Source organism: Meyerozyma guilliermondii, genomic scaffold (genome assembly GCF_000149425.1).
Source record: "Meyerozyma guilliermondii ATCC 6260 scaffold_6 genomic scaffold, whole genome shotgun sequence".
Classification (NCBI taxonomy): Eukaryota; Fungi; Ascomycota; class Pichiomycetes; order Serinales; family Debaryomycetaceae; genus Meyerozyma; species Meyerozyma guilliermondii.
This window is the reverse complement of record NW_001809795.1, coordinates 191,781-216,101: the sequence shown is the minus strand read 5'-3', so window position 1 is coordinate 216,101 and position 24,321 is coordinate 191,781. Positions and strand designations below refer to the sequence as shown.

Genomic DNA, 24,321 nt, shown 5'->3' with positions numbered 1-24,321 from the left:
GATTATATGATCTTACCCTGAGCTTCCAAGTTTTCCACAAGAGGTAACAATGGCGATAGCTCCAGTCTATCGATCAATTCATACTCTTTTACAAAACTTATGAAATGTGCAAAAAACGAGTTCCAGTGTGCCTCCAAAGATAGATGGAGAATCTGCTCAAAATGATTATGGTATATGTGAGCGAACACTCGGAACATCTGCCTGACGATATTTTTGCAATCTTTCATAGAAGTGGGGGGAAAAGCTCCTCCGTTTTTTGTGGGAAACACCGACTGGTCGTTCAACTTTGCAGATATCCACGTTAACACGTAATCAATGTATTGATATGCTGGGAGGTTTACTGCATTGCCCGAAGAATCTATCCAAAGATAGTTCGTCTTGGGCCCAGCATTCATGACTGGGCATGTTTCTTGCGTGCAGAATTCAGATATAACGCCGTGGCATTGATTCAAGTTGTTAAACTGCTCGAAAATATTCAACGCAATCCATTCCCGGAACTCCACGTACTTGGGAAGTTGAACAATCGTCTTATACGAACCTTTGACCAAGGCTGTCTTAACAAAAGGTTCACATAGAAAAAGTGGAGGCTGGGCGTTTGCACTTTCTTGGGCTTCAGGGACAGGATTCTGTTGGCGAACAGGCAGCCGTCCAGACCTTCTTGTTGGAGAGCTTTGGCGGGAGTAGGCCAGGTGCTGGAAGTTGTTATATCTTTGATTTCGGGAAGGCGACGAGTGCTTTGATGGAGAAGTTGATCTTTTCAGCGAAGATCCAGAAGCATTAGAGTGTGTGTATAATCCTGTGGGCGACTCTAATTCTTTCTTTGTTTTTTTCGAGCTTCTTCCAAGACCTTTGATGGTATTCAAAAAAGACATGTATAATAATATGTGAGTTGAATAAGATGCAGTTAACGTTAATGGTTGTAATGCTTTCGCCAGATCTCCACTTATGGGAAAGTGTCTGTTTGACTTGGTAGTTTTAGATGTGAAACTGGGTGTTGACAATTTTCAGATCAATACGTGCACGTGATCTTATTGTGATACGCGATTGTGAAGAGCCTAGGACCAATATGGTATAATGCTTATAATGTACTATGTAGCGGGTATAAATCAGTCGACTTCATCAAGTATTTCTCCCAACTTCTGTCCCATCCGGACCTGTTGGCCAACTTCAAGATTAAATTGAAAGTTGGTGGGTGCTTCGAATACTAACACCACTGTAGAACCCAATTTGAATCCTCCTATTTCCTGTCCCTTGACTAGAGGGTAGCCGCCGAGGAGCCTACTGGCACGGGAATATGTGGCTTCATAAACTGTATTTTTCTTGAGCTTTTTTGGCTTGGTTTTGTTGGTTGAGGCAGCTGATGAGCTCGCTTGAGTTGACTCCTCAGAGTAGACGGTACCAACCTGACTCTCTTCATCTGAATGCAAGAGAGGGGTCTTTTCATCCACACTTGACAGGTAAATCAGGTTTTCGTAAATATCGTTGGTTTTTAAATCTTTGTCAAAGTTGACAATGATACTTCCCACGTTTGTAGCACCTACTGGGATCATCGAGAAGAAGCCGTATTTCCAGTAGCCTAAAAGAGCCACCCGTTCGTTCAATACGAAGAGCCCTCTGAGGGTCCTTTGGAAGAATGGAGCCACCGAAAAGAGTTCGCCAATAAAGTGCCTTCTCAAGGTTGCAACCCAGTTAGTTGGGGAGTGGAACCTGTGATAATCACCTGGGGCCAAGTATATCACTGCAAAGTACAACTGCTTGTCGTTGCTTGCCTTCAAGTTATCTACTGACGATGGGACCAACTTTTTGGCGACAGAAATTTCTTGACTAACAGAGGACTTGGAGCCCATTGCAGTTCCATCGCCTCCATCACGATACTCCAACTTGTTGATATGGTAGGTGTCGTCGTTTTCGCCGCCGACCAAATCGTCCACCGAGTACGAAATACCATTGATCTTGGCGAACTCTTCGTCTCGTTGGAAGATCGTGGCATCGTCGTCATCGCGGCTAAAATCTGGTGAATGCGACGGAGCTGCGAGGTTGGTACTGCTCATTCCGAGAAGAGCGTCAATGGAGTAGGTCATTCCTTTGACCTGTTCTATCTCGCCGTTATTGATGATGCCAAACTTCAATACCTTTCCGTCCGATGGAGCCACTAGATCTGCATCGGCAATGGGACGAACACCAGGACGAAGTGTCCTATAAAAGAAGTCAGATAGATTTTTGTAGGTGGTTAAATCCGGCTCTTCTATTTCATCAAGATTGACACCAAATATGGCGGAGTAGAGCTTGTATGACGGAGATCTCATCCACACAGGTAAGTTAATCAGGTTTACCTTACCCCACAATCTAGATATGGCTTTGAGTGGTAGAGTCGAATAAGCATATAACTGCCACGACTGGGGCTTGATGGCGTATTCATTGAAGCCATTAGGGTCTTGTTCTCCTCGCTCGTACTTCATTTTAGCGGCCATTCCTCCCACGACAACCGTAAGCGACGTCAACGTCCACCATCTAATGAAATGTCTCCGCTGTCTACGCTTGGCACGAGCCTCTTTGGAGAAGAACCTCTTGTGCAAGTTGCGGGTCTTGGATCTGATTTTCTGGTTGGCACTGTGGATCAGTCGATGCGATAACTTCAAGTGTGGAAGCCTCAATTTGCGCTGTGGTTTGGACCATGTAGAATAGTATAGCACGTTTCTCTTGGGCCGGGGCACTCTGGGAAGGCGATAGTACTGAGATTGTAACGGTCTCCAGTTGCTGGTAGACGAAGTTGTGGCTCTAGATTCGGTGCTCATGGAGCGAATAGTTTCTGCCATTTGAGAGGCTCTTGATAATGGCTGGTTAATGTCTGTCCCATGAGGGGTGTGTGTCATGGGACTCTTTGGATACCTCATACGGGCGGCCAGGGCCAGGTTTATCCAACGACGCATAATATAGTTTGAATGTAAACAGGTTTACGCACCCGCCCTGTAACCGTTAGTGGAATTTTTCACGGTGTGCAGGAACACAATGGTGGGGAAGGACTTGCCGGTATAGGATTACAAAGGGCTTAGATTTCAGACGGTGATGCAAGGCTATGTAAAAAGAAGTGTAAATACAGTAACGCAGTCCAAAATAGGCTTTTATAATTGACTTGTTGAATTGACTGATCCTGGAAAAGTAGAATTTTCCCAAATTGCAAAATCTCGAGATCTTGCATTTTTACGACAGCTATTTGCACGAGCTGCACGGCTAAAAGTGGAGAAGATTCTCACATGGCTAAATTTGATAGCTAGAGTTTGATGCAGTTTCTGCTCAAGCAACTATTAAAGGACTCCATATTTAGCTACTTCTTTTCTCACCGGGCTTCGTTCACCAACTCCCATATTTTCTGTTTAAGCCGCTCTATGAAGCCTGTGGTGATGTAGTGCAGCTCGTCGTTTAATCTGCGATCGGTAAAGGCAAACACCAACTTGAGGTTCCATAAATCCTCTGCCTTTTGTGGATTGGACGCAATAGATTCCAACTCCATCTTGCCATCTATTATGTTGAAGATCGAAAGCCCAGCATTCGAGTTATCAATATCATTAGGTCGGTCGCTGAATTCGTACAAGCACACTTGTTTCTCGTACTTGGAGAGTCCATTGCTGACTTGCATATCTTCTAGCAACATTTTCACATCGTGGTCGACTTCAAACTCTCCATTTTGAATCTGTAGTGTTTTATTTTCGGTTTTCAAAAACCCTTCCACAGAAGCTCTCAACAAGTCGTAGTTTCTTTTGCGATAGACGTAAAGTGTAAGCGATTTTTTGAAGATCTCCAAGTACTCGGAATTGAGCTGGAAATCAATATGAATATTGAAATGGTCCGACGACCGAGTTTCAACCAGCAGCACCTCATTCAAGTCTGGCAATAAACATGGGGAAACCAAATTTCTAATCTCTCCGCTTTTTAGTCTTATGGTGACAGGAACCTTGCAAGGCTCGCGAGTGTCGACGTCCCGGATAACCACACATCGAGGTTCAACTGAAAGTGCCCAGAAGTGTCGAAGCGCTTGCAAATGGGCTTCAATCTCACTATTTTCGTCCGGGAATACTGGATACATGCTGGTTATCAAACTAGCGATGGCAAGATTAGACAGACTGAATGCATATTGACCACCTCCAAGAAACAAGAATCCTAAAGCCATATTGAGAGCCATGTAGCTTCCGAAATTCATTTGTTGATCGGTGGCAGCTTGGAGTTTTCTAAGTTGCCTTAGTGTCTCCAAATCCCCGCTGCCTGCCATGATAACAGACAAGCAAAGTGCCAAGAGGTTTTCGATACTGTGACAGTTTCGATATGCTAACTTTTCATCATAGTTTGAAGGCGATCTGCCAAGGCTTTCGAGGGCTCTAGTAACGGAAGCAAGGTAGAAAAATATTGTGTCACGAGCCTCAATGTTCTGGGTGCTTGCATATTTGATTGCAATAGCCATACAAGCGCCTGCCATTATGTTGTAGTAGCCCAATTGATCACTGTTGAGTCTACCGCTCTGCTCTATTTTCTCAGAAACGAACTTGGGAACTTGTAGTTCCACCCACGAAATGGACGGCTTGATAGATTTCCACATGATGATACTTCTTGTGAAGCATCGCAATAATAGTAAGATAGGACGCACATAGTCAAGCGTTTGCTCTGTGCTAGGAAGCTTGAGCTTCTCAGCAACCGCTGCGTTCTCCGTCTTTAAGTATACGAGCCCGAGTCCCATAATAGCACCGCTACAGGATTTATCGAGCTCTTGTACAGGCTGAAAATCCTTCATCGATACAGCTAAGGAAAGGAGCTTATCGACCACATGAGTGTCATTTAACCCTTTCAAATCATTTCCCTTTCCCAAGTTGACAAATCCCAATGAAATACCAGCAGCCAATCGATAACTTTCACTTATTTGTTCTGAATCGTTTTGATTGACATATCCTGTAATTTGAGATAGCAAGATTTCGCTCATTCGTCTATGTTGAGTCTCCATGTACAAAAGACCAATACCAATCAAGCCGGCGGTTTGCACCATCACCGGAACATTCAAATCATTCGCTCCTTGGGGGAGCAATGCCACTGCATGAATGGACAACACTTTGGTAAGTTTATTGTCTGAGGTGCCTTTCATACTTGCAGCCATTCCGATCAATAACCCTACACTGGTAAGAGGGTGCTTTGGTCCAAGGTAGTTGTAAATGTGCCACTCTTCAAGTCGCTTCAAATGCCCATTGAGTCCCAAACCCAATAGAAAGCCGGCATGTTGCAGATTTAGTTCTGGTGGTTTATTGTATATGATCCAACTGCCTGTGATACCCTTCGACGATTTGTTAATGCTGAGGCCAGAAGAAACACCGTTGTGAAAGTATCCCCAATCAGATGTTTCCTCTGATATGGATCCCTTCGAAAGAACGATATTGTTCATCGAGGGATAAATACAGGTGTTAAAGTTAAACTTGGGAATTGGAAATCTCTCTGTCAAAAGAGGCATTCTGCTTGCATAGAATAATGCTGCTCGACCCATAGGCAATGTGAGGGTTCGAAGCGCTACTAAAGCAGCTAATTGACGCAGCTGAACCACATAGTCATATTCACTCATGTCTTCCAGTCGTCGAAAAGTCGCCGATTGGGTCCGTGTCTGATGAAGAATAGTTGTAATCTCGTAGTAGCGTCTATCTTGATCGAAGACGAGTTTCGTAACGTTAATTCTGTCGGCTTCAGATTGACCATCCCACGCAATCACCGAATCATTTTTATCAAGGATGTTGAATAGTATGTGGTTCATATCCTTGACGAAATGTTGGCTGTTTGCAATGGAACTAGAGTGCGACGACGAATACCAGCTATTGCTGTTCTCGAGAAACAGACTCAAGTCTCTTCTTCCTACTAGGTCCAATGCCTTCTTAGTCCACTCAAATACGGGATTCTCTTGGCACACCATAATAGTCTCGATGATTGGGAGCATAATTCCAGTGGGTAAAGTTTTCAAGTCAGACATTGTAATTTCGTCTTCACAAATCAAGTCGATAATATCACTGGGACCATAATGTGGTGATACTATGAGCTCGAATATCTTCAAGATCAAGTTAGTCCTGGGCATAATTTGTGCATCCACATTTCCACTTTCTTCAACAAGTTGAGAGAATGTTAAATAACGAGTAATCTGGCCGGTGAACAAGCTTGCTAACGACTGAAACAAGTTAGGTGGATGTTCCATCAAACAAACCAGCAAAAATCTCGTGGGATTGTCGAGCTTGAAAGGCTTATTCACAAGATAGTAGCTCTTCCACTCTTCTGGCCAACCCATCCAAGTGACCAACTGAACCAACAAATCACCTAGCCTGCATACCTCGTTGGAGCAAAGTATGTTGAGTCGCTGCTCCTCACGAATCAAGTGTAGCGAGAGAACGATATATGGAGCCAACTCGACAAAAGATGTGTCCAAAGCGTAATATCGATGAATCTTCTCAGCCATCGGCAATAGATTTGTGATTGGATTAGAAGATACTGGCTTTGAAGTGGTAGAGTCAGGCTTGCCAAACGGATAGACTGCTGCCAATAATGCAATAATGAATGCTTCCCATTCGTCTCTCGTTACCAGAAGAGAGAGCGCAGTTCTCCATAGCATCCAGAACAAGTGGTTGATTTTCGACCCAGACAAATATTTGAAAGCAAAGAGACACTTGCTTGCTAAATGATTATTCGGACTCAATACCATTTTAAAGGTCGCTAGAGTCGACTTGTTTGTTTTGAGTGTGAATTGGTCGCCAAATGTGGAGCTGATAGAAGTGAAGGTGCGGCCGTCTTCGTTCGACAAGAAGATTGGTGCCGAAACTAGATCCAAGAATGGGTTGACCAAAGCGAGAGTTGTATCATCTTTGAGCACAAGAATCAAACCATCATTTGTTGGACCCTGGAGGGGCATGCAGTCAACACATTTGATAGTATATGTCGATTGAAAACGAAGCATCAGGACGAATTGATCGTATATAATGATACGAACTTCCTTGTGCGGCCTCACAAGTACCGCTGCGTCTTGATTTTCGAAATGGAGGTTGAAAACTCGTATTTCACTATTGGTAGCATTAACTCCAAATGCTTCCATCTTGGTTAGCACCATATCTTTTTGTAGCGAATTCAAAGAAGTATTGAAAAAAGGAGGAAGAGGTTTTACCTTGGAGTCACCAAAAGCACCCTCAGACGTTATGGAACCCATTCTTGCCATGGAAGAAGCATCCAGCAATAGGGTACTGGTACGCTTCTTTTCCATATTGATCGACGCCTGATGAGCAACCAGCAGGCTATGTACATGAGATAGTTCCAGAGGGTCCTCCTCTCGAATGCGAGACGCTGTAGGTGTGACTATAAGTGAATGCTTTCGTTTCTGAGGTCGAGTGTTCAGCAAGGAGCCAGACCGAGATGCAGAGGGTCGGGAAGATGAACGAACCGAATATAGCTGGAGAGTGTTATCATACGAGTTGAACGTGGCACATATGGACGACCTTTTCTGGACCCCGACTTGAGGAAAACACAATAGCTCTTCGTGAGGCGAAACAACAGAGGTTGACGACGACATGATTGTGCGATATTCACCCATTGGACTGACAAGGGTAAGAAATCTAGCAACATGCAATTGACGAGCTGGGAGCAGCAGGTCCACATAGGTGTCATCAGACGAGTGTTTTTCCAAGACAACACCCGCTTCAAATTTGAATGCAGACTTGACCTTGAATGGGAAACTCAAGTTGTAGTATTTTCCATCATCGTAGTAAATATGAGCTGCCTTCTGCAAGCAAACCACAAGGCACTCAGATTCGTCAGCTTTATCATTCTGGCCTGGAAATTGGGTATAAGTAGCTAGCAATACGTCCAGATCATAGACTAGTTTCTTGGTGACGCTCAATCCTCTGATAACGATCACTTCTCTTCTTGTGTGTAAAAGTACACGATTGTCGCTGAATAACGAACAGGCATGATCTGTGGAGTCACGATACTGATATGGGAGAAGCAGACGTCGCTCTACGGCACATTGGCGTAGCGAGTTGTTCATACACTTTTATTTACTCGCGAGTAGTTGCGAAATATTGAGAGTTTGAGAAAAGTGAGACGCCGTTACCGAGATGAGAAACAGACACTATAAAAGAAAAGAATACACATCCATATACTATATACAGCTACCTCAAGGAAGTTACTCGATGATTCTGGTCACCAAACCAGTACCCACAGTCTTACCACCCTCTCTGATGTTGAAACGCTGGTTGACTTCAAGTGGTGTCTTTCTCACAAGCTCAATTTCCATCTCAACATTGTCACCTGGCATAACCATTTGCGAGTGGTCGACACCCTCGCCGGCTGGGAATCTTAAAGTACCGGTAACGTCAGTAGTTCTGATGAACAATTGAGGCTTGTAGTTCTCACCAAAAGGAGAGTGACGGCCACCTTCTTCCTTACTCAAGATGTACAAGGAAGCCAACACCTTCTTGTGAGAAGTGACGGTGGAAGGCTTGGCCAAAACCATACCTCTCTTGACATCGTCTCTCTTGACACCTCTCAACAAGATACCAGCATTGTCACCAGCCATAGCAGCATCCAATTCCTTCTTGAACATTTCAATTCCAGTCACAGTGGTCTTGAATGGCTTGTCAAAGTCACCAACAATCTCGATTTCCTCACCCTTCTTCAACGAACCTCTTTCGACTCTACCAGTAACCACAGTTCCTCTACCAGAAATGGAGAACACATCTTCAACAGGCAACAAGAATGGCTGTTCCAAGTCACGGGTAGGAGTAGGAATGTGCTCATCGACAGCGTCCAACAATTTTTCAATGGCTTGCACACCAATTTCTGGCTGCTTACTTTCCAAAGCACACAAAGCAGATCCCATGATAACTGGGGTGTTGTCACCATCGAAACCGTACTGACTCAACAATTCTCTCATTTCCATCTCGACCAATTCCAACATCTCGGGATCGTCAATGGTGTCCACCTTGTTCACAAAAACTACCAAGTGTTGCACACCAACTTGTCTGGCCAACAACAAGTGCTCTCTGGTCTGAGGCATTTGACCGTCAGTGGCAGCAACAACAATAATGGCACCGTCCATCTGGGCGGCACCAGTAATCATATTCTTAATGTAATCGGCGTGACCTGGACAGTCAACGTGGGCATAATGTCTCTTATCAGTTTGGTACTCAACATGGGCAGTGGAAATGGTGATACCTCTGGCTCTCTCTTCTGGAGCTCTGTCGATGGAGCCGTAATCCAAGAAATTAGCACCTCCTTTTTCCGACAAAACCTTGGTGATAGCAGCGGTCAAAGTGGTCTTACCATGATCAACGTGACCAATGGTTCCAATGTTGACATGAGGCTTCGAACGGTCGAAGGCTGCATACGAACGAACAAGGGATGGGCGTGTTTTGAAAGCGACACGGCTGACAGCGCGGAATGATCCAGCCAAGTTCTTGAACATAGTGTTGCGTTGATGAAAAATTCATGAAAAAATTTGATAGGGTAGGGCAACATGCAGGAACGCCATATTCCCTTACCAAACGGAGAAGTGAAACATTTCTGGTTTGTGGACGATTGAGCTTTTCTAATGGAGCAATGAGCTAGTAGGGTCATCTGAGGGTTCATTTTGCCTTGATGTGTCCCCTACGTTTTCGTCAACTATTCTATCGATAGCCCGTCTCTCGCCAAGTTCTGCCGTCAAACCATGGTTTTTGTAGTACTCATAGTAGAAACACAACCCCAACAACGTTCCCTGTAGTATAGCTGCCACCATATAGGAGATCCATGAGCTCCAATGCGAACCTTTAGTCAACATGAGAGTAATAGTAAAGAGAACACCACCTGGAGTTTGAATACACATCATACCAATGGAGAGAGTTCCTGGGTGCTTCAACTTGTATGTGGTGTGGATTTGTGGTACGTACTTGACAATTGTCAAAAGTGTGGAGAGGAGTCCATTGATGTTGGCGATACCATAGAGGACCTTTGAACTGCCCAAAAAAGCGAACACAATTTGAAAGAGCGACACTGTAGCATGTAAGGCCACATACTTGCCCACCTGAACTATCTTCGAATATTCAACCTTGTCTTGTTTGACAGATGAACGGGTTAAAACAAGCACGAATACCAAGATAAGAATGGCACTCACACATTGAACACCGATTTGTATCATGTTCAATTGGGCATTAACACAGTTAAATGGGCTCAACTTGCCAGAGTAGCAACACTGCCTGGCTCTCGAGCTGACTAAAATGATATTTGTTAACGTAAATAACGAAGAACAACTTCCCAAAAGTAAGAAATTTCTTGACAATCCCTCGGAAGTACGTTTGACGTATATACGATGGTACTGTGGTAAATAACTCACAAATATACCTATAGTTATAAGCACCAGGAACACAAAGTTCGCTGTTGAAGCTCCCTCGTAAACACTACAATCAGGCATACCTTTGATAACAATTAGAGAATGAGAATGACAATCTAGTGACACGCCCGATGACATAATCGAAATCTGGGGTAGCACGAGGTTCTATAACATTTACCTACTTACCTTTCTATAGTAACTGGGACTTTTAGTGTTATCGGTTCTCCATTCTGTAGCTTTGCATTGATTTTCAAGTAGTAGAGCCGTCCAATAATGCAACTTTGGAAACTTGGAACCAATACAATTGGTTCCTGAGTCAAATCTTCGTATGAGCCACTAGAGTCTTTTGACAGCAATTTGCTGAAGGAAATATTCAACGTCATCTTGTGAGAAAACGATGCTTCTTCAGCCTCCCAATGGGTGCTGACACCTTGCTTAGGCTTGACTTTGACATTGTCCACCTTTAATGTAGTGTACTTGACATTCAATTTGGCAATCGACTTCACATCCATGATCATACTCCTGTCAATATCGAGAACATCGTAACTCAAATTCTTTGTCAACAAAACGAGCTCGTCAAGGTACTTTTTACATGGTTTGATCAAGTGCGACTCCATGTTGTCTTGTTCACTTGGTTTATTTTTGAATACCAAATCATGATAAACCTCAATGGGAATGGGATACTTTTTGGATCTATAAGTGCATGCAACAATATCCACAGAAACGCTTTTGATATCGGGAGGAAGAACGCCCTTTGCAGATCCTTCGCTAGGAAGAAAACGAAGTTCCACAGGCAATTCCAACGTAGATTGAAGATCTCGATCTTCTTGTGAGCGGAACTTCCATGGCTGAATATACTTGATTCGATAACGGTTTTTCGGTACGGCAGCACCAATTAAACCTATAACTTTGGGAGGGGCTACCAAAGTCTTTTTCTTGTAGGGCACAAAAACTTGGTACACTCCATTGGAGTCTTGACGACGAAGCTTACGGCGGTCTCCCGTCACATTGAACAACTGCTTGTTTTTTGTCAAAGACGGAGCATGTCCCAAATTCACTCGAGTCTCCTCTGTCTTCTCGGACAAAAGATCATTACCCAACTCAACCTTGCGCTTGATAGTGTTCAAAAAGCTCAGGTAGATTGTTCTCGCTTCACTTTCCACGGCTTCGGCACCAAATTCGTGAGTCAATCTTTCTCGTGGTATCACCCGAAGAAAGCAACTGGTCTCGTTCAAAAGTATAAACTCGTCACCTCTCACCTGTGTCTTGCTTTTGGCCAACTCCTTCGCATACTCTTGCGCCTGACCAACGACACGAACTTCGACGGAGTAACTGATCGAGGTATCTGCAAAAGAGAAATCTCTCATCTTGGCCAGTGAACCGGCCATAGGAGAGGTCTTTTTACTATGGGAAGGTGGTGTTCCGCCTATGGTGAAATCTGACGTGCTACGCAGATGAGTGGGAGTGGCAGGTCTGCCTCTCAATTTACGCAAATTTTTCAAGAACTGGTCTCTGGCGAGTCCTATAGTGGGCGGTGGCTCGCAATGGGTGGCTAAGTTATGGGTTTCGCAGGCACAATCAAGAAGCTTATCTGGGATGCAAAAGTTGAAAAACCGCTTGTAGGTGATTCCCGGAGTGAAGTATCGTTTCATGGGGAACATCAATTCAGTATTGTCTACTGGATCCACATTCAGGTCAAAGTCAGAAACCAAGATTGTTGGAGTCCACGAAGCCGAATAATCAAACATGTTCAAAAACTTGTAAAACACCGAAGGCTCTTTCGACTCAACGCTGTCGCTGGTGACCATCACTCTTCCTTCCAAAACCACAGACAAGGCATCGAAAGGTAATTTTCTATCAGAAGTGTTTGTAACTGTAAGAAACCCATTGACGTTGTCGCCCTGCTGAAACTCCCACACCAGGGGATCAATAATGCTGGGCTTCACTCCGAGTTTTCCTGGTTTTTCAGTGACGTAGATCTCCACGTGGAGGTGGTTAGCAACTTTGTTGTCTATATCAGACAACTTTTTCATACGATGGGTATTGGCAAGAATACTATTCTCCCATGTTTGCATCGGTTCACCTCGAGCTTGCTCCACGGGCGGAAAATAGCCATCTTGAGTAGGAGCAGGTTCTCTATCCAGCTGATAAGCAGGAGGTTCATATCGAAGATCTTCACTATTGGGGTGAATACTCTTCGAGAACGTTGCCTCGTACAACTGATAAGACGGAAGAATATTCCACATGGGCACTTCTTCATGTCTTGGCGATACAAACGGATCGAGATTTAATTGTTCCATAGCAACATTTAAAGTTTCGGCAGGCGGAGTTTCTGCGGGGACACTTCCAGATGTGCTGGCGGATGTGCTGGCGGATGTGCTGGCGGATGTACTCCCCGCGGTGGAACTGGGGTAATTTGTCACCTTTTTTTGTCTTTCATCTTGTTTGGTCCCTTTATTGAAGAGCTTCATCAATAGGGCTCAATGGTGGAGCAACTAATATCAGTGGATGGTTGAAGGTGTTTTTTACAAGATTCGAAATAGACGATAATTTCGCTGATGGTGTGTGGATTGACAGAATTTGTATGGTTGCACAGTTCGATCACCTTCCAACGTGGCAACCAATAACAGTCCCTCAATGGGGTTCCGAGATGCGACAAGGCCCATCGCCGCCCACCCAGCCGCACCGCGCTTGCATATGGGGCCGATATTTTTTAGGTCCAAAAGGGAAAGAATGGAAAAGTCCGAAAATCCCAGCGGGAGTCAAATCCGAAGTTCTAGGGCTTGTTTGGATTTTTCTGGATCTACTTAGTTTTTCCTGTTTCCCATTTCTTCCATATTTCTGATATTTACACCAATTGATCTCTTCTCTCCACTGTCGGTGAAAACATCCAATGCACCCACACCACCTATTTGGATCCGAACGCGGTAGTGAGACCTCATCACTCAGCTCCGTCGCCATACTCCATGAGCGAGTCCTTCTGGTCGCTTACAGCTGCCAAGCGTTCTGGGAGGGAGCTCGTGCCCGGAACCTCACGCTGGGTGGCCAACGAGCTAAATGTCATCGATCTGACCATCGTCAATGAAACGGGCCATTTTGTTCTGGAATTCAAATCAGGAATTGATCATGTAAATGACTTTATGGCTCGCGTGGGCGAGATCTACGACAAGAAATACGCTCACACATCGCAGAAGAAGCAGGATTTCTTGCGCGATATAGAAGAGGAAGCCGTATCTAACTCGCCTACTCGTTTTGTCAACCACGTAACTCCACGAAGAAAGACCGATGCAACTTCGAGATCTACCACCGCCCCTGAATCATTGCACTCTTCTCCAATGCTCAAAAACTGGTTTAAAGGCTCCATAACTCACACCCCATCGCCATTGAAACCGAAGATAAATGAGTCTCGACAACCACTCAAAGTCGCACCAGAACCTAAACCTCCGCTGAAATCTGACCTTTCATTCATACCAGCATCTGAAGCCATCGCTAGTCAAAACCACAACCGATCGTCTGGTGCTGAAGACTCGTTTCAGGCTATCAGTACAGCAATTCGCAAGAGCATTGCTGGGAAGCTAGCCAGTAATTCTGACGACGATAGAGCTGAAACCAAACGGCATGCTACCGAGAATACAAAACCAAAATCAGTATACCTGGCACACCAGTCGCCCGTGAGACCTTTTTCTGCTGCTTCTAACGGCGCTGAACCACGCATCCCTCCACTACTGAGAGCTAACTTATCCTACAAGACACCCAAACGATCTTCGGTTTTTGTCTCTCTACCATCAAAAGAACCGTTCACAATATCTTCCAACTCGGCAGGTGATGCATCGAATCGTGCCAGATCTCCAAGAAAACTTGAAAGGCTAGATCTTGAAGCCAAGAAAGGTTCCATCACACCGGCTGCTGGTCAGCCGACTGCGCTCAAAATTCTGCCCAATACAGATTCAATTCCTCGATTGAGTACTCACTCCATCCGTAAAAGTCTACAGAGGAGGACTTCGATTCGACCGTTACCCTTGGATAATGTATCGACGAATGGCACGACGGAGACCAAGAAAGCCTCACCCATTCAAGGTGATGGCGCACTCTCTGGTGCTGAAAATAGTCCTGTTGTCAGGGACGTTCGTAACGTAGCCAAGACTGACAACGGAAGTCTGGCACCTTTATTCCCAGAAGCGAGCAAAACCGCTGATCAACACAACAGTGTCTCAGCGAATGGGTTAAAAACGTACGATAGAATCTCGGCAATAGCTAAAGATCAAGAACAGCCCTTGACCTTAAACCCTGTTGCAAAGGAACCTCGGCGAAATCGATCACCGATCTTTTCTTCAATTGGGGATTTTGTTCATCGTTCACGAAACGTGTTTATGAAGGGAACAACCACGCCGGACCTACCTCCTGCTAATTCACATTCTGAGCATATCCGGCAATCTACTACGAAACCTGAAGCACCTATTTTGGCTACTTCTGCTAGAGCGAGCCGCTCACCTAGAAATACTATAACGAGAGGGCGTTCTCCCATACGTCAATTGCAGATTGCAAAAATGAGAGGAGCAAATAGTGCGCTATCAGACGCCCGGATACCTCTAAAGCGTTCGAGGGAGCCGTCACCAGAGAGGCCGAAACACATTGAAAGCAAAGAGTTGCCTACTACGAGCGGCTATATAGGGAAAGCAATTTCGAGGTCTCTCAGTGCTGCAATTAACACACTAGGTATTCTGCCTATGAAAAAGCGTGCTGATCTCGCTCCTTCGAAGGATGAAAGTGAGGCAAAACCTATCGTTTCTCCAACTAAGGTGGCCCCATCGCTTCCGAATGAGAACAAGAATGCTGAAATGAAGATAAAAGCAGACGTGCGTGCGGACGGTAGAGAAGCATTCAGCTTTAATTCGACTAAGAAAAAATCAATCATGGCGGAACGAAGTGAAGCTGCTGCCTTGCGCCCCAAACAAAAAATCAAGATTGGGATGAACCATAAAGTTCATAAGGTTCCAGCTATACCTCCTCCTTTACAACTTCAGAAAACTCCAGGAGATCGGCTCGTTAAAGAAGAGACAAGACATACAAGTGAAGCAGTAACGTCGGAATCAGAACATCGGAAGATTAGAAGAAGCACAGAAACTAAACCTATTGACCGAACTAATATTGCAAATGGAAGAGACACATTTGGAAAGGTTGCATCTGTAAAGAGGGAAACATTGAGAAGGCAGACGACTGAAAGAAAGGAGAGAGAGTCAACATTTCCAAAAGGAACTGGCAATGCAGTACCCTTGCCTGATGCCGCTAGAGGAAGATTCCATCGTAACGAAAACACCGTGAAACGAAGGAAGACCGTCAAGGAAAGCAAAACACCCTCAAGAGTTCGTCCCCCTGCTGATTTCGATTCTGTACAGACACATTCAGAAGTTTCTGTCGATCCTTATAGAACGCCAGCCAAACGCCAATACTCTCCAGGATCTTTGCCCGCAATTAACACCGATGATGAAGACAACGGAAAACATCCCGTTCTCTCGCCATGGGCTGAGAGTCCACAATTACTCAAACTTGTTCAACAGTCAGTCGATATTGATCCTGTAACTATCTTTGGAGAGATTCCCAAGCTAAGAATTGAAGAAGTGTTTGATAGTCAAGCATCTAGACATAGGGCCCGACCTTCACCCAATGGCTAATTAATACATTATTCATATTATGGTTACATTATTGTATGCTGTAGTTGTCTATAAATTTTCACTGGCCGACCTGTCTTTTCGCCAAGGCTACCAGTTTGTCCCAAGTGGAGATCCACTGCTTCGAAGCTTCTTTTGTAACCACATATAAGCGGAGACCGTTATCGAAAAGTGGTGCTTTCGGGGAGTCTGCCATCAAAGCTGTGTTGATAGCAACGTTTTTGCCTATTTTGATAAGTCCTCCTGAAATTGTCTCCATAAAACATACCATTTTCTCAGGTTTGAAGCCGGCGTGTTTGGGGTCCTCAAACCATTCTTTAGGTCTATCGAAGACAATGCTGAGAATTTCAGATGGAGTCGATAATTCACTGATCTCGGCGACAAAGTCAAACTCGTCAATTGTAGGATATAAAATCATAGCAGGAAATATAAGCTGTGATTCATAATCGGTTGGGTCTTCAAGGCGTATTGTGGCTTCCTCGAGAAGTTCAGGCGGACGGGTGCTTTTAACCACTTGTATGTGTCTCAACTTGATGGAGTTGTCTAGAATGGACTGCTTCATTTTGCGTTCATTTTCCTCCTTTTCCTTGCGCTGTTTCGCCTCTTCAATTTTCTTTACCTTTTCGTCGACTTGGCGTGAAAGCTGAAGCAAAGATGTGTTTGAGGAATCAATGCTGAGGCCATAGTTCAAAAGTTGTTTTGACTCGTCATAACGCTCTACCAAGAAGAGCGCCTTAGCTGCCCGGAAACATGCTTTGATGTTCTTGTCATCCAATATGAGTACTTTTTTGCAGTCTTCTATACAGCGACGATAGTTTTTGAGCTCAAGATTGCATGCTGCTCGATTCAAGTAAAGTGCAGCGTTCAAAGCGTTGTCATTGCAATCAACATCAATACCTTTTGTGTAGTATATTTCGGCATTTTTGTATTGTTTCGCCTTATAACAGTCATTACCCTGGTTCTTAAAGTTACCAGCTATCTCGTGTGGCTCTCCCTCATAAGCAAGACTCTTGAGAGCTTCCAAATTGGCGTTTTCACCACCTTCCCCGTCGGTTTCATCCAACTCGGTCATGAAAAATGGGAGTCGATTCAACTCTTTTATCACATCGTCGGTACTCTTTTCTGTATATTCAGAGAGCTGGGGAGGCAATGCGGGCTCCCCGGGCTTCGGAACATACCGAAGTCTATCCCATTCAGATATAGGCTCTGTCATTGTGGAGAAGCTTCGATGCGTGCGATTTAACGAATTGAGCGCGATGAGTTGGTGATGGGGTGCGTTTTCTGGGGTTATCTTTCCAAAAGAACGAGTGCTACCTCATCTACACTAATACTAAATTGGGCCAGTACAATCTATTTTCATAAATGCTGGACGAAAAAGATGGGTCCGATGCAGATAAGCTTCTCAACAATATACTTCCGTCGTACCATATGTTCCAAAGTACAATCTCCAAAACGTTGTCTACCTCTAGAGAAGACTACTTAACGGACCCACCGATATATGAAGTGACGCCAGTTCACTCCAATGTCTCGACTCCAGCTCTCTCAGTGCTTCCGTCACCCGTGAACGAATTGACGAATGTAAATAGTTTTCCTTTCATTGAAGCACCAGAAGAGCAGACGTTTGACGATGATTGTATCGATATATGGGAGAACACCATACTTGCAAATGTGCACCGCCTCAAGAACTTGACGAATTCCAAGAGTCTGATCTCGAAAGACCTCCAGGTGGAAATATTCGTTACGAAAGACGTAGTTCAAAAGGGTATGAAACCGTCTATTATAGACCCTCATGAGCGTGAGTACCAACAGGGAGACTATATCCATGGATTTGTGACGATAAAAAACAACTCGAGTGTCCCTATTCCGTTTGATATGGTATACGTAGTGTTTGAAGGCATCGTCACAATCTATGATAATAAGGGTGGCATGATCGACGTTAGAAAGCCATTGAAAGTGGAAAAATATCTTAACATGTTGGATTTGTTTGCCTCATGGTCATATGCCAACATAGATCGTTTGGTAACAGACCACGGTGATCCACATGATTGGTGTGACGACGAAACTGACCCTTATGATAACGCCCGTTTGTCAATTGATGCGAAGAGGTTATTCCAGCCCAATGTCACTTACAAGCGATATTTCACATTCAAAATTCCCGAGGTTCTTCTAGACGATATTTGTGAGTACCACGGGTTGGCATTACACACTCAAGTGCCGCCGACGTTGGGCAAGCTACGCAGGGTAGATACCACTCAACTTGGAGACTCGAGTATCAAAGACTTGTGTTTCATTGACGCTTGTCTGAGCTACACTGTTGAGGCAAGAGTCATAGGCAGATCTTCAGACTTCTGCAAGTCGGACTCGAAGGACCACTACGTGGTTGCAAAAGAGTCGATATGTCCTATTAGGGTAATCCCAAACACAAAACTTGAGCACATCTATAATACCAGGACAATGAACCACGAAATCAGCATTTTTTACGCAGCATTTGAAAGCACCGTCCGTGAGAAATTGGAGGAAGCAGAACATTTATCCACTGCATCAATGGGAGAACGGCGAGAGTTTCTGCTTTCACCTCAAACTTCCCGAGAATCATCAAGCATCAAGTTGAACCAGCTTTATACCCAAATAAACTCCAAATTCGAGAAAACGACCAGCGACTCCAAATCTTTCCAGGAGCAAAACTACCAGTTTATTTCTCCAATCAAGAAAAGATCACTCACCGCATCTAAGGATATTGGATTTATCTCATTATCAACTCCCAAACATGACTACAGGACGTCGTACATACCACCCCCAAAGTACCGGAAAGGTGAGTTGAAAGACAAGGAAACTCAATTGACGATACCCATAGATCTTACCTACTTTTACCGGATCAATTCGTTGAAACAACCCTCAATGCCAAAAATTAAATCAATCACCGCAGAGTTGACGGCACTCACCATCAAGTCTGACAAATATCCCATTCCAGTTGAGTTCAACCATGAAATGTGCTTCCGTGATAAGGAAGTTGTCAAGAATCTGAAGCAGGTAGTGGACAATTTTGACCGGATAGTTATTCAACCGAACAAAAAGAATCTTCAAAAACTCACATACCACCTAAAACATCTCGGCTCAGATGTTTTCAAGGTAGAAACCAAACTATTCAATGATCTCAAGTCGTTGGCTTTTCTTTCCACCAAGTACCAGACTCTCGTTATCAGCGACCTCAACTTTTCCTCGACTACCGAAAAATCACTTGTTACATCTATCGAAGATATTACCTGGCAAATAGAGCCCACAGAGTCAACCGAGTATGAGACATACTCTAAAAAGTTCAATGTTCATATAGACTTGAAGAGAGCCAAACTCAAGGGCTCCAACAATGAGAACTCAGAGCTACTTTTTGACAATTATACCCTTGTTCCATCATTCCAGCTATGCTTTCTTTCAAGACTCTACTATATCAAAATTATGGTTCATCTACACTCCGGAGAAATATTACAGATCCCGGCTCCCTTGCACATAGACAAATAGATAGCGACTCTTTAAGCAAAACCATATAATATGTCTTCGTATTTTGCACCCGACTTCCCTGCATAGATCGATTTATCATTTGAGACTAGGACAAACCGCAGTTTGTGGAGAGTATTCCAGATGACAAAGAAAGAAGAAAAAGAGCGACGAGAAGATGATAGATTGATAACGATTCTCCCCTCATACCAAATGTTCCGTAGTATTGTTTCCAAGCCACTCATAGCGACAAATGAAGACTTACGAAGCGAGCCACCAAGCTATGATGTAACACCCATATCATCCGCTGCTAGCGGAGATGTTGATTACTTTGGAGGAGTTTCTATGGCCAACTCGCCGGTTCAAGAGATCAATGAACCCTTCACTTCGTGGGACGACACTATCTTGGCTAATTCTCACAAATTGAAAAGATTGACTTCAACGAACAGAGATCTAGCATCTAAGCTAGAGGTAAAGATACATCTCACAGATGAGTTAGGGATGATAGGAGTCCCTGCTACAATCATAGACCCCTTGTCTGTTGAGTATGAACAAGGAGATGTGATCAATGGCTTTGTTACGATAGTTAATCGTACCACCACCACGATTCCATTTGACATGTTCGCAGTAGCACTCGAAGGAGCCACGATTCTCGGCGACTCCAAGCGTCCAGTTGTTCAAAACCCAAAACTAGTTCAGCGTTTTCTCACCATGTTGGACTTCAATGCCTCATACAACGATGGTACCTTGGACCGGCTCGTTTCTGATAATAATAATCCTCATGTTCATGTTGCGCGCCTTGATCCGGTTGACAATACCCAGGTGTTCTTGGATATTAGAAAGGTATTCGAGCCAGGAATCACGTACAAGAAATTTTTCACTTTCAAGATCCCAGACCGGTTGTTGGACTATTCATGTAAACCACATGGCCTCGTAAAGCACCTTCAACTACCACCAACGTTTGGGGTGTCGAAGAACGAAGTTCTCACTAGATTGCGGGAAAAATGGAGAGACCATGCGGATTTCAAACCAGAAGATGTGGATCACCGTTCAAAACATCCAGACAGGAAATATGCCTCGCAGACCAACGATTTTTGTTTGGAGGATACAAGTGTTAGTTACTGTGTGACAGCAAAAATAATCGGTAGAGCCGAAGAGTACAAGGAATTCACCAGATACCCTGTCGCTGACGCAGGGAAACTAGCCAACGAATATGTGGTTGCAAACGAAGCCAATTGCTATCTTCGTGTGATTGGAAGGACAGACCCCGCTTTTGAACTCAACAGGTCCATGATTAATCAAGAGTCTAAATTATTGTACGAAAATTTAATGACCAAAATTGAAGCGATACTTGATAAAGCACAGCAATTGTCGCAAGCTCCGAAATCCGATCAGAGTACTGAGGATGAAGGTTTGGTTCCTTCAGTTAGTGTGGAAGAACTGCAGAAACTTCAACAATCTTACTACTCACAAACAAGGTCTCGACCTCGCTCAAGCGACAAGTACGAAGTTTATCACAAGTATAAAAAACGAAGTCTTATGGGCCATAGCAAGGAGATTGGACTAATTGCACTTTCATGTCATAAGAAGGAGATTCGAGCTAGTTATGTTCCCCTTGCTCGATATCCTGATAAAGCTCCCAATACCACTATTGCTCGTATTCCACTTGAAGTCTCGTTTGTTCCCATTGGCAATTATGATCCTCCCGAAATCATCAGCACTTCCGTGCAGCTTGTATCACTAACGATCAAGACCCGCTCTCTACCTATTCCTGTTGTGTTTCACCCAGATATGCTATTCCGAAATGAGGGACGTGAAACCGACAACTTTGACCATATCACCGTAAAACGATGTCAGAAGTATGCGATAGAGCTTTCTCACCATATGCGGGAGCTCGGGAGCGAGGCATTGGGTATAGATAAAGATATGATCTTTGATATCAAAAGTCTTGCAAATCTTTCAAGCAAGTACAATGTTCTCAAAGTCACCAAGACCTATGTTACTTGTGGTGATAAAAAGTTTGAGTCATTGGCATCCATTCCATACAAGTCAGTGACCCAAGAAACTACAAAAATGAAGTTTACAAAGTCATTTACGTTGAATGTTGATATGGATCTGGTAAGAATGATAGGCTCAGGTACAAATTCGCAGCCAGGAGAATTTTGCCTTATACCTGATTTCCAATCTTGTTATCTTGCCAGGCTCTATCACTTCAAGATCAGCATCAAGCTCTCCAACGGAGAAAAGGTATCTATAAAGGTTCCTGCAATCATACAGAAATATCCAAGCTCGCTTGATTTCAATTCGTATTCCTGACCATTGCAACCATCATCGGCTCTGTGCAGTGCTATCATATCGTGCGACAATAGATAAGCGGACGAGCATTTCTTATTATTTATATACCATAATGGAAAAACATAAAAGCAATTATCGCATACGCGGCCGTCGCTTCGATGTGCGGAAGCCCTTTCTGGTTACACTACTACTTTGTATTTGCTTATACACTCTTTCTCTATACCAAAAACATGAGGTATTTGACTACTCCATCTACGAAGGAATCTTAAGAGATCCTTTGGCAGATTTAATAGGTACTCCAGACCTAGATCCTTCTAAGGAGCACAGGGCACTAGGGGCTAAAGCCATGGTCAGCAGTGATGTTCCTCAGTGTTCAACGATGGGAAAGGCAATTTTACAAAGAGGTGGCAATGCTGCCGATGCAGCTGTTACCATAGCATTGTGTCTTGGAAGTATCAATCTGCATTCCTCGGGTATAGGAGGTGGAGGATATATTGTTTCCAGCAATAGTGAGGCCAAAGAGCCCGAAATTAGCATAGATGCCAGAGAAATGGCACCTCTGGCTGCTTACAAAGACATGTACGTATCGAACCCTGTTTTATCTATGATCGGTGGCCTCGCAGTTGCTATACCAGGAGAGTTACAGGGCCTCGAAGAGCTTTATAGGCGCCATGGTTCGGGAAATCTCACTTGGTCTGAGTTGCTTGAGCCAGTCATCGAGATGAACCGTCGAGGATTTGAGTGCAGTGTAATTCTTTCAAAGGCTATTAATTTAGAGGTGAAAGTCATCTTTCCGTTCTTACGAAAGATTGCTGAGAGCTGGGACTTTGTATACAAGAGAGATGGCAGGACCGCTGTCTCTGAGGGTGATATTATTAAGCGGCCCAATCTTGCGAACACTTTGGAGCTTATTGCACGCAACGGATCCTCGAAAATATTCTACGACCCCGAGGGTCCTATAGTGGGTCACTTGGTTGAAGCGGCTAATCGTGTAGGGGGTGTTTTGAAGAAGGAAGATTTTGCAAGATATGAGGTTCGGGTTGAGACTCCATTGTCTGCAACTTATGACATTGATGGGTTGAATCATAGGGTTGTCACCTCATCCGGTGCCTCTTCTGGACTTGCTCTTCTTGCGGGACTCAATTTCTACCATGCAGCAGTGACCGCTAACGATACTGATTTGCTCACTACACATAAAATTATTGAGGGAATGAAGTGGATGGCTTCAGCAAGATCACACTTTGGCGACTTTGAGGTTCACCAATCCAACGCAACGTACCGCCAGCAACTTATCAAGAAATATACTTCAGAACAGTGGTCGCTGGAAATTCTTGATTCTGGTAATTATTCAGACACACAAACATTCCCGTTCAGCCACTATGAACCAGCGTACCAACTTACAGAGCCTCACGGAACTACACATTTTTCAGTCGTTGACGAAAAGGGCAATGCGGTGGGAATGACTACTACGGTCCAATTTACTTTTCGGGTCAATGGTCTACGACAACAAGACTGGGGTTATTCTCAATAACGAAATGGACGACTTTCTGGTTCCCGGTACATCCAATGCATTCAATTTGACTCCTTCAATTTACAATTTCATTGAACCTTACAAGAGACCGCTTCTGTCGGTATCACCCACTATATTGTCGGTTGAACAAGACGACGGCTCGTACATTCCCAAATTGGTTATCGGTGCAGCAGGAGGATCTCGGATCACCACGGCTGTGTTCCAGGCCATTGTCAGAGTAATCTACAAGAAAATGGATCTTTTGAAAGCAATTCTGTATCCTAGAATGCACCACCAGTTGATACCCGAGTTTATCATGGTCGAAAACAACGAGTTGTTCGAAGAAGAGCACACGAGATACGGCACCGAGTCAATCCAGAGTCAGATGGAGAAGTTGGGCCATGATTTTTATGAGGGAGGCAGCATGACATCAATGAATGGTGTAGAGCGGGTTGATACTAGTGAAGGAAGCTGGTGGGAAGGTGTGGGTGATTATTGGAGAAAAAGGGGTGGAGCCGATGGCTATTAGCAATCAACTAGATAGACTAAGCCCTAATCCAATGACGTTATCGGAATCGCGGATTGGTGATAAGGACTTAAGCGCATATTGCGCTGGTCCGAAGCGCAGCCGTCAATGGGATACCTTGGTAAGACACGAGTAAAATTTTTCAGTTTCGTTAAGTTTTTCTTACTGTAGCTGATATATGTGTATGGCTACCGAGGGAATCAAGTCCGAAAGAAATTCTCGATGCACCCCATTTTCTAGCGACCCCACATTTTGCTAAAGTCCGATTGCGTATCACCCCAATTCGCGCGGTTCGAGTGGTGCACTCCGAGCCTACCGCACTCAACTCCGAGCCAATCACTGGGGTCGCGGATGACCGGAGTGCTGCAGTACTGTATATCGACAGGTTTACCCCGGACATTAGCCATATAAAGAGACCGCCATTCCTGGCCCACACTTCCTGAAATTTCAACCGGTGGTG

At 44.3% G+C, this 24,321-nt stretch overlaps 11 protein-coding genes across 11 annotated transcripts; 4 read left to right on the top strand and 7 right to left on the bottom strand. All coding sequences in view use genetic code 12, as the record gives it.

The window, feature by feature from the left end:
• Window positions 1-2: 2 nt before the first annotated feature.
• On the bottom strand, window positions 3-872 carry MOB2 (Mob2p; the record flags this gene model as incomplete). Its single annotated transcript, XM_001482727.1, has 1 exon — window positions 3-872. The coding sequence occupies one exon, from the start codon at window positions 870-872 to the stop codon at window positions 3-5; it is 870 nt and encodes a 289-aa protein (XP_001482777.2).
• Window positions 873-1,106: 234 nt separating this feature from the next.
• PSD1 (phosphatidylserine decarboxylase 1) lies at window positions 1,107-2,930 on the bottom strand (the record flags this gene model as incomplete). The annotated part of the gene is made up of 1 exon (XM_001482726.1): window positions 1,107-2,930. The coding sequence occupies one exon, from the start codon at window positions 2,928-2,930 to the stop codon at window positions 1,107-1,109; it is 1,824 nt and encodes a 607-aa protein (XP_001482776.2).
• Window positions 2,931-3,337: 407 nt separating this feature from the next.
• APC1 (anaphase promoting complex subunit 1) lies at window positions 3,338-8,047 on the bottom strand (the record flags this gene model as incomplete). Its single annotated transcript, XM_001482725.1, has 1 exon — window positions 3,338-8,047. The coding sequence occupies one exon, from the start codon at window positions 8,045-8,047 to the stop codon at window positions 3,338-3,340; it is 4,710 nt and encodes a 1,569-aa protein (XP_001482775.2).
• Window positions 8,048-8,185: 138 nt separating this feature from the next.
• TUF1 (translation elongation factor Tu) lies at window positions 8,186-9,466 on the bottom strand (the record flags this gene model as incomplete). Its single annotated transcript, XM_001482724.1, has 1 exon — window positions 8,186-9,466. One exon carries the CDS (start codon window positions 9,464-9,466, stop codon window positions 8,186-8,188), a length of 1,281 nt encoding a protein of 426 aa, XP_001482774.1.
• Window positions 9,467-9,589: 123 nt separating this feature from the next.
• PGUG_04728 (uncharacterized protein) lies at window positions 9,590-10,507 on the bottom strand (the record flags this gene model as incomplete). The annotated part of the gene is made up of 1 exon (XM_001482723.1): window positions 9,590-10,507. The coding sequence occupies one exon, from the start codon at window positions 10,505-10,507 to the stop codon at window positions 9,590-9,592; it is 918 nt and encodes a 305-aa protein (XP_001482773.2).
• Window positions 10,508-10,551: 44 nt separating this feature from the next.
• On the bottom strand, window positions 10,552-12,840 carry PGUG_04727 (uncharacterized protein; the record flags this gene model as incomplete). The annotated part of the gene is made up of 1 exon (XM_001482722.1): window positions 10,552-12,840. The coding sequence occupies one exon, from the start codon at window positions 12,838-12,840 to the stop codon at window positions 10,552-10,554; it is 2,289 nt and encodes a 762-aa protein (XP_001482772.2).
• A 495-nt stretch (window positions 12,841-13,335) lies between these two features.
• Window positions 13,336-16,041, top strand: PGUG_04726 (uncharacterized protein; the record flags this gene model as incomplete). The annotated part of the gene is made up of 1 exon (XM_001482721.1): window positions 13,336-16,041. One exon carries the CDS (start codon window positions 13,336-13,338, stop codon window positions 16,039-16,041), a length of 2,706 nt encoding a protein of 901 aa, XP_001482771.2.
• A 58-nt stretch (window positions 16,042-16,099) lies between these two features.
• Window positions 16,100-17,251, bottom strand: CNS1 (HSP70/90 family co-chaperone; the record flags this gene model as incomplete). The annotated part of the gene is made up of 1 exon (XM_001482720.1): window positions 16,100-17,251. The coding sequence occupies one exon, from the start codon at window positions 17,249-17,251 to the stop codon at window positions 16,100-16,102; it is 1,152 nt and encodes a 383-aa protein (XP_001482770.2).
• A 149-nt stretch (window positions 17,252-17,400) lies between these two features.
• PGUG_04724 (uncharacterized protein) lies at window positions 17,401-19,554 on the top strand (the record flags this gene model as incomplete). Its single annotated transcript, XM_001482719.1, has 1 exon — window positions 17,401-19,554. The coding sequence occupies one exon, from the start codon at window positions 17,401-17,403 to the stop codon at window positions 19,552-19,554; it is 2,154 nt and encodes a 717-aa protein (XP_001482769.2).
• Window positions 19,555-19,674: 120 nt separating this feature from the next.
• PGUG_04723 (uncharacterized protein) lies at window positions 19,675-21,846 on the top strand (the record flags this gene model as incomplete). The annotated part of the gene is made up of 1 exon (XM_001482718.1): window positions 19,675-21,846. The coding sequence occupies one exon, from the start codon at window positions 19,675-19,677 to the stop codon at window positions 21,844-21,846; it is 2,172 nt and encodes a 723-aa protein (XP_001482768.2).
• A 91-nt stretch (window positions 21,847-21,937) lies between these two features.
• On the top strand, window positions 21,938-23,356 carry CIS2 (gamma-glutamyltransferase; the record flags this gene model as incomplete). The annotated part of the gene is made up of 1 exon (XM_001482717.1): window positions 21,938-23,356. The coding sequence occupies one exon, from the start codon at window positions 21,938-21,940 to the stop codon at window positions 23,354-23,356; it is 1,419 nt and encodes a 472-aa protein (XP_001482767.2).
• Between the last annotated feature and the right edge of the window lie 965 nt (window positions 23,357-24,321).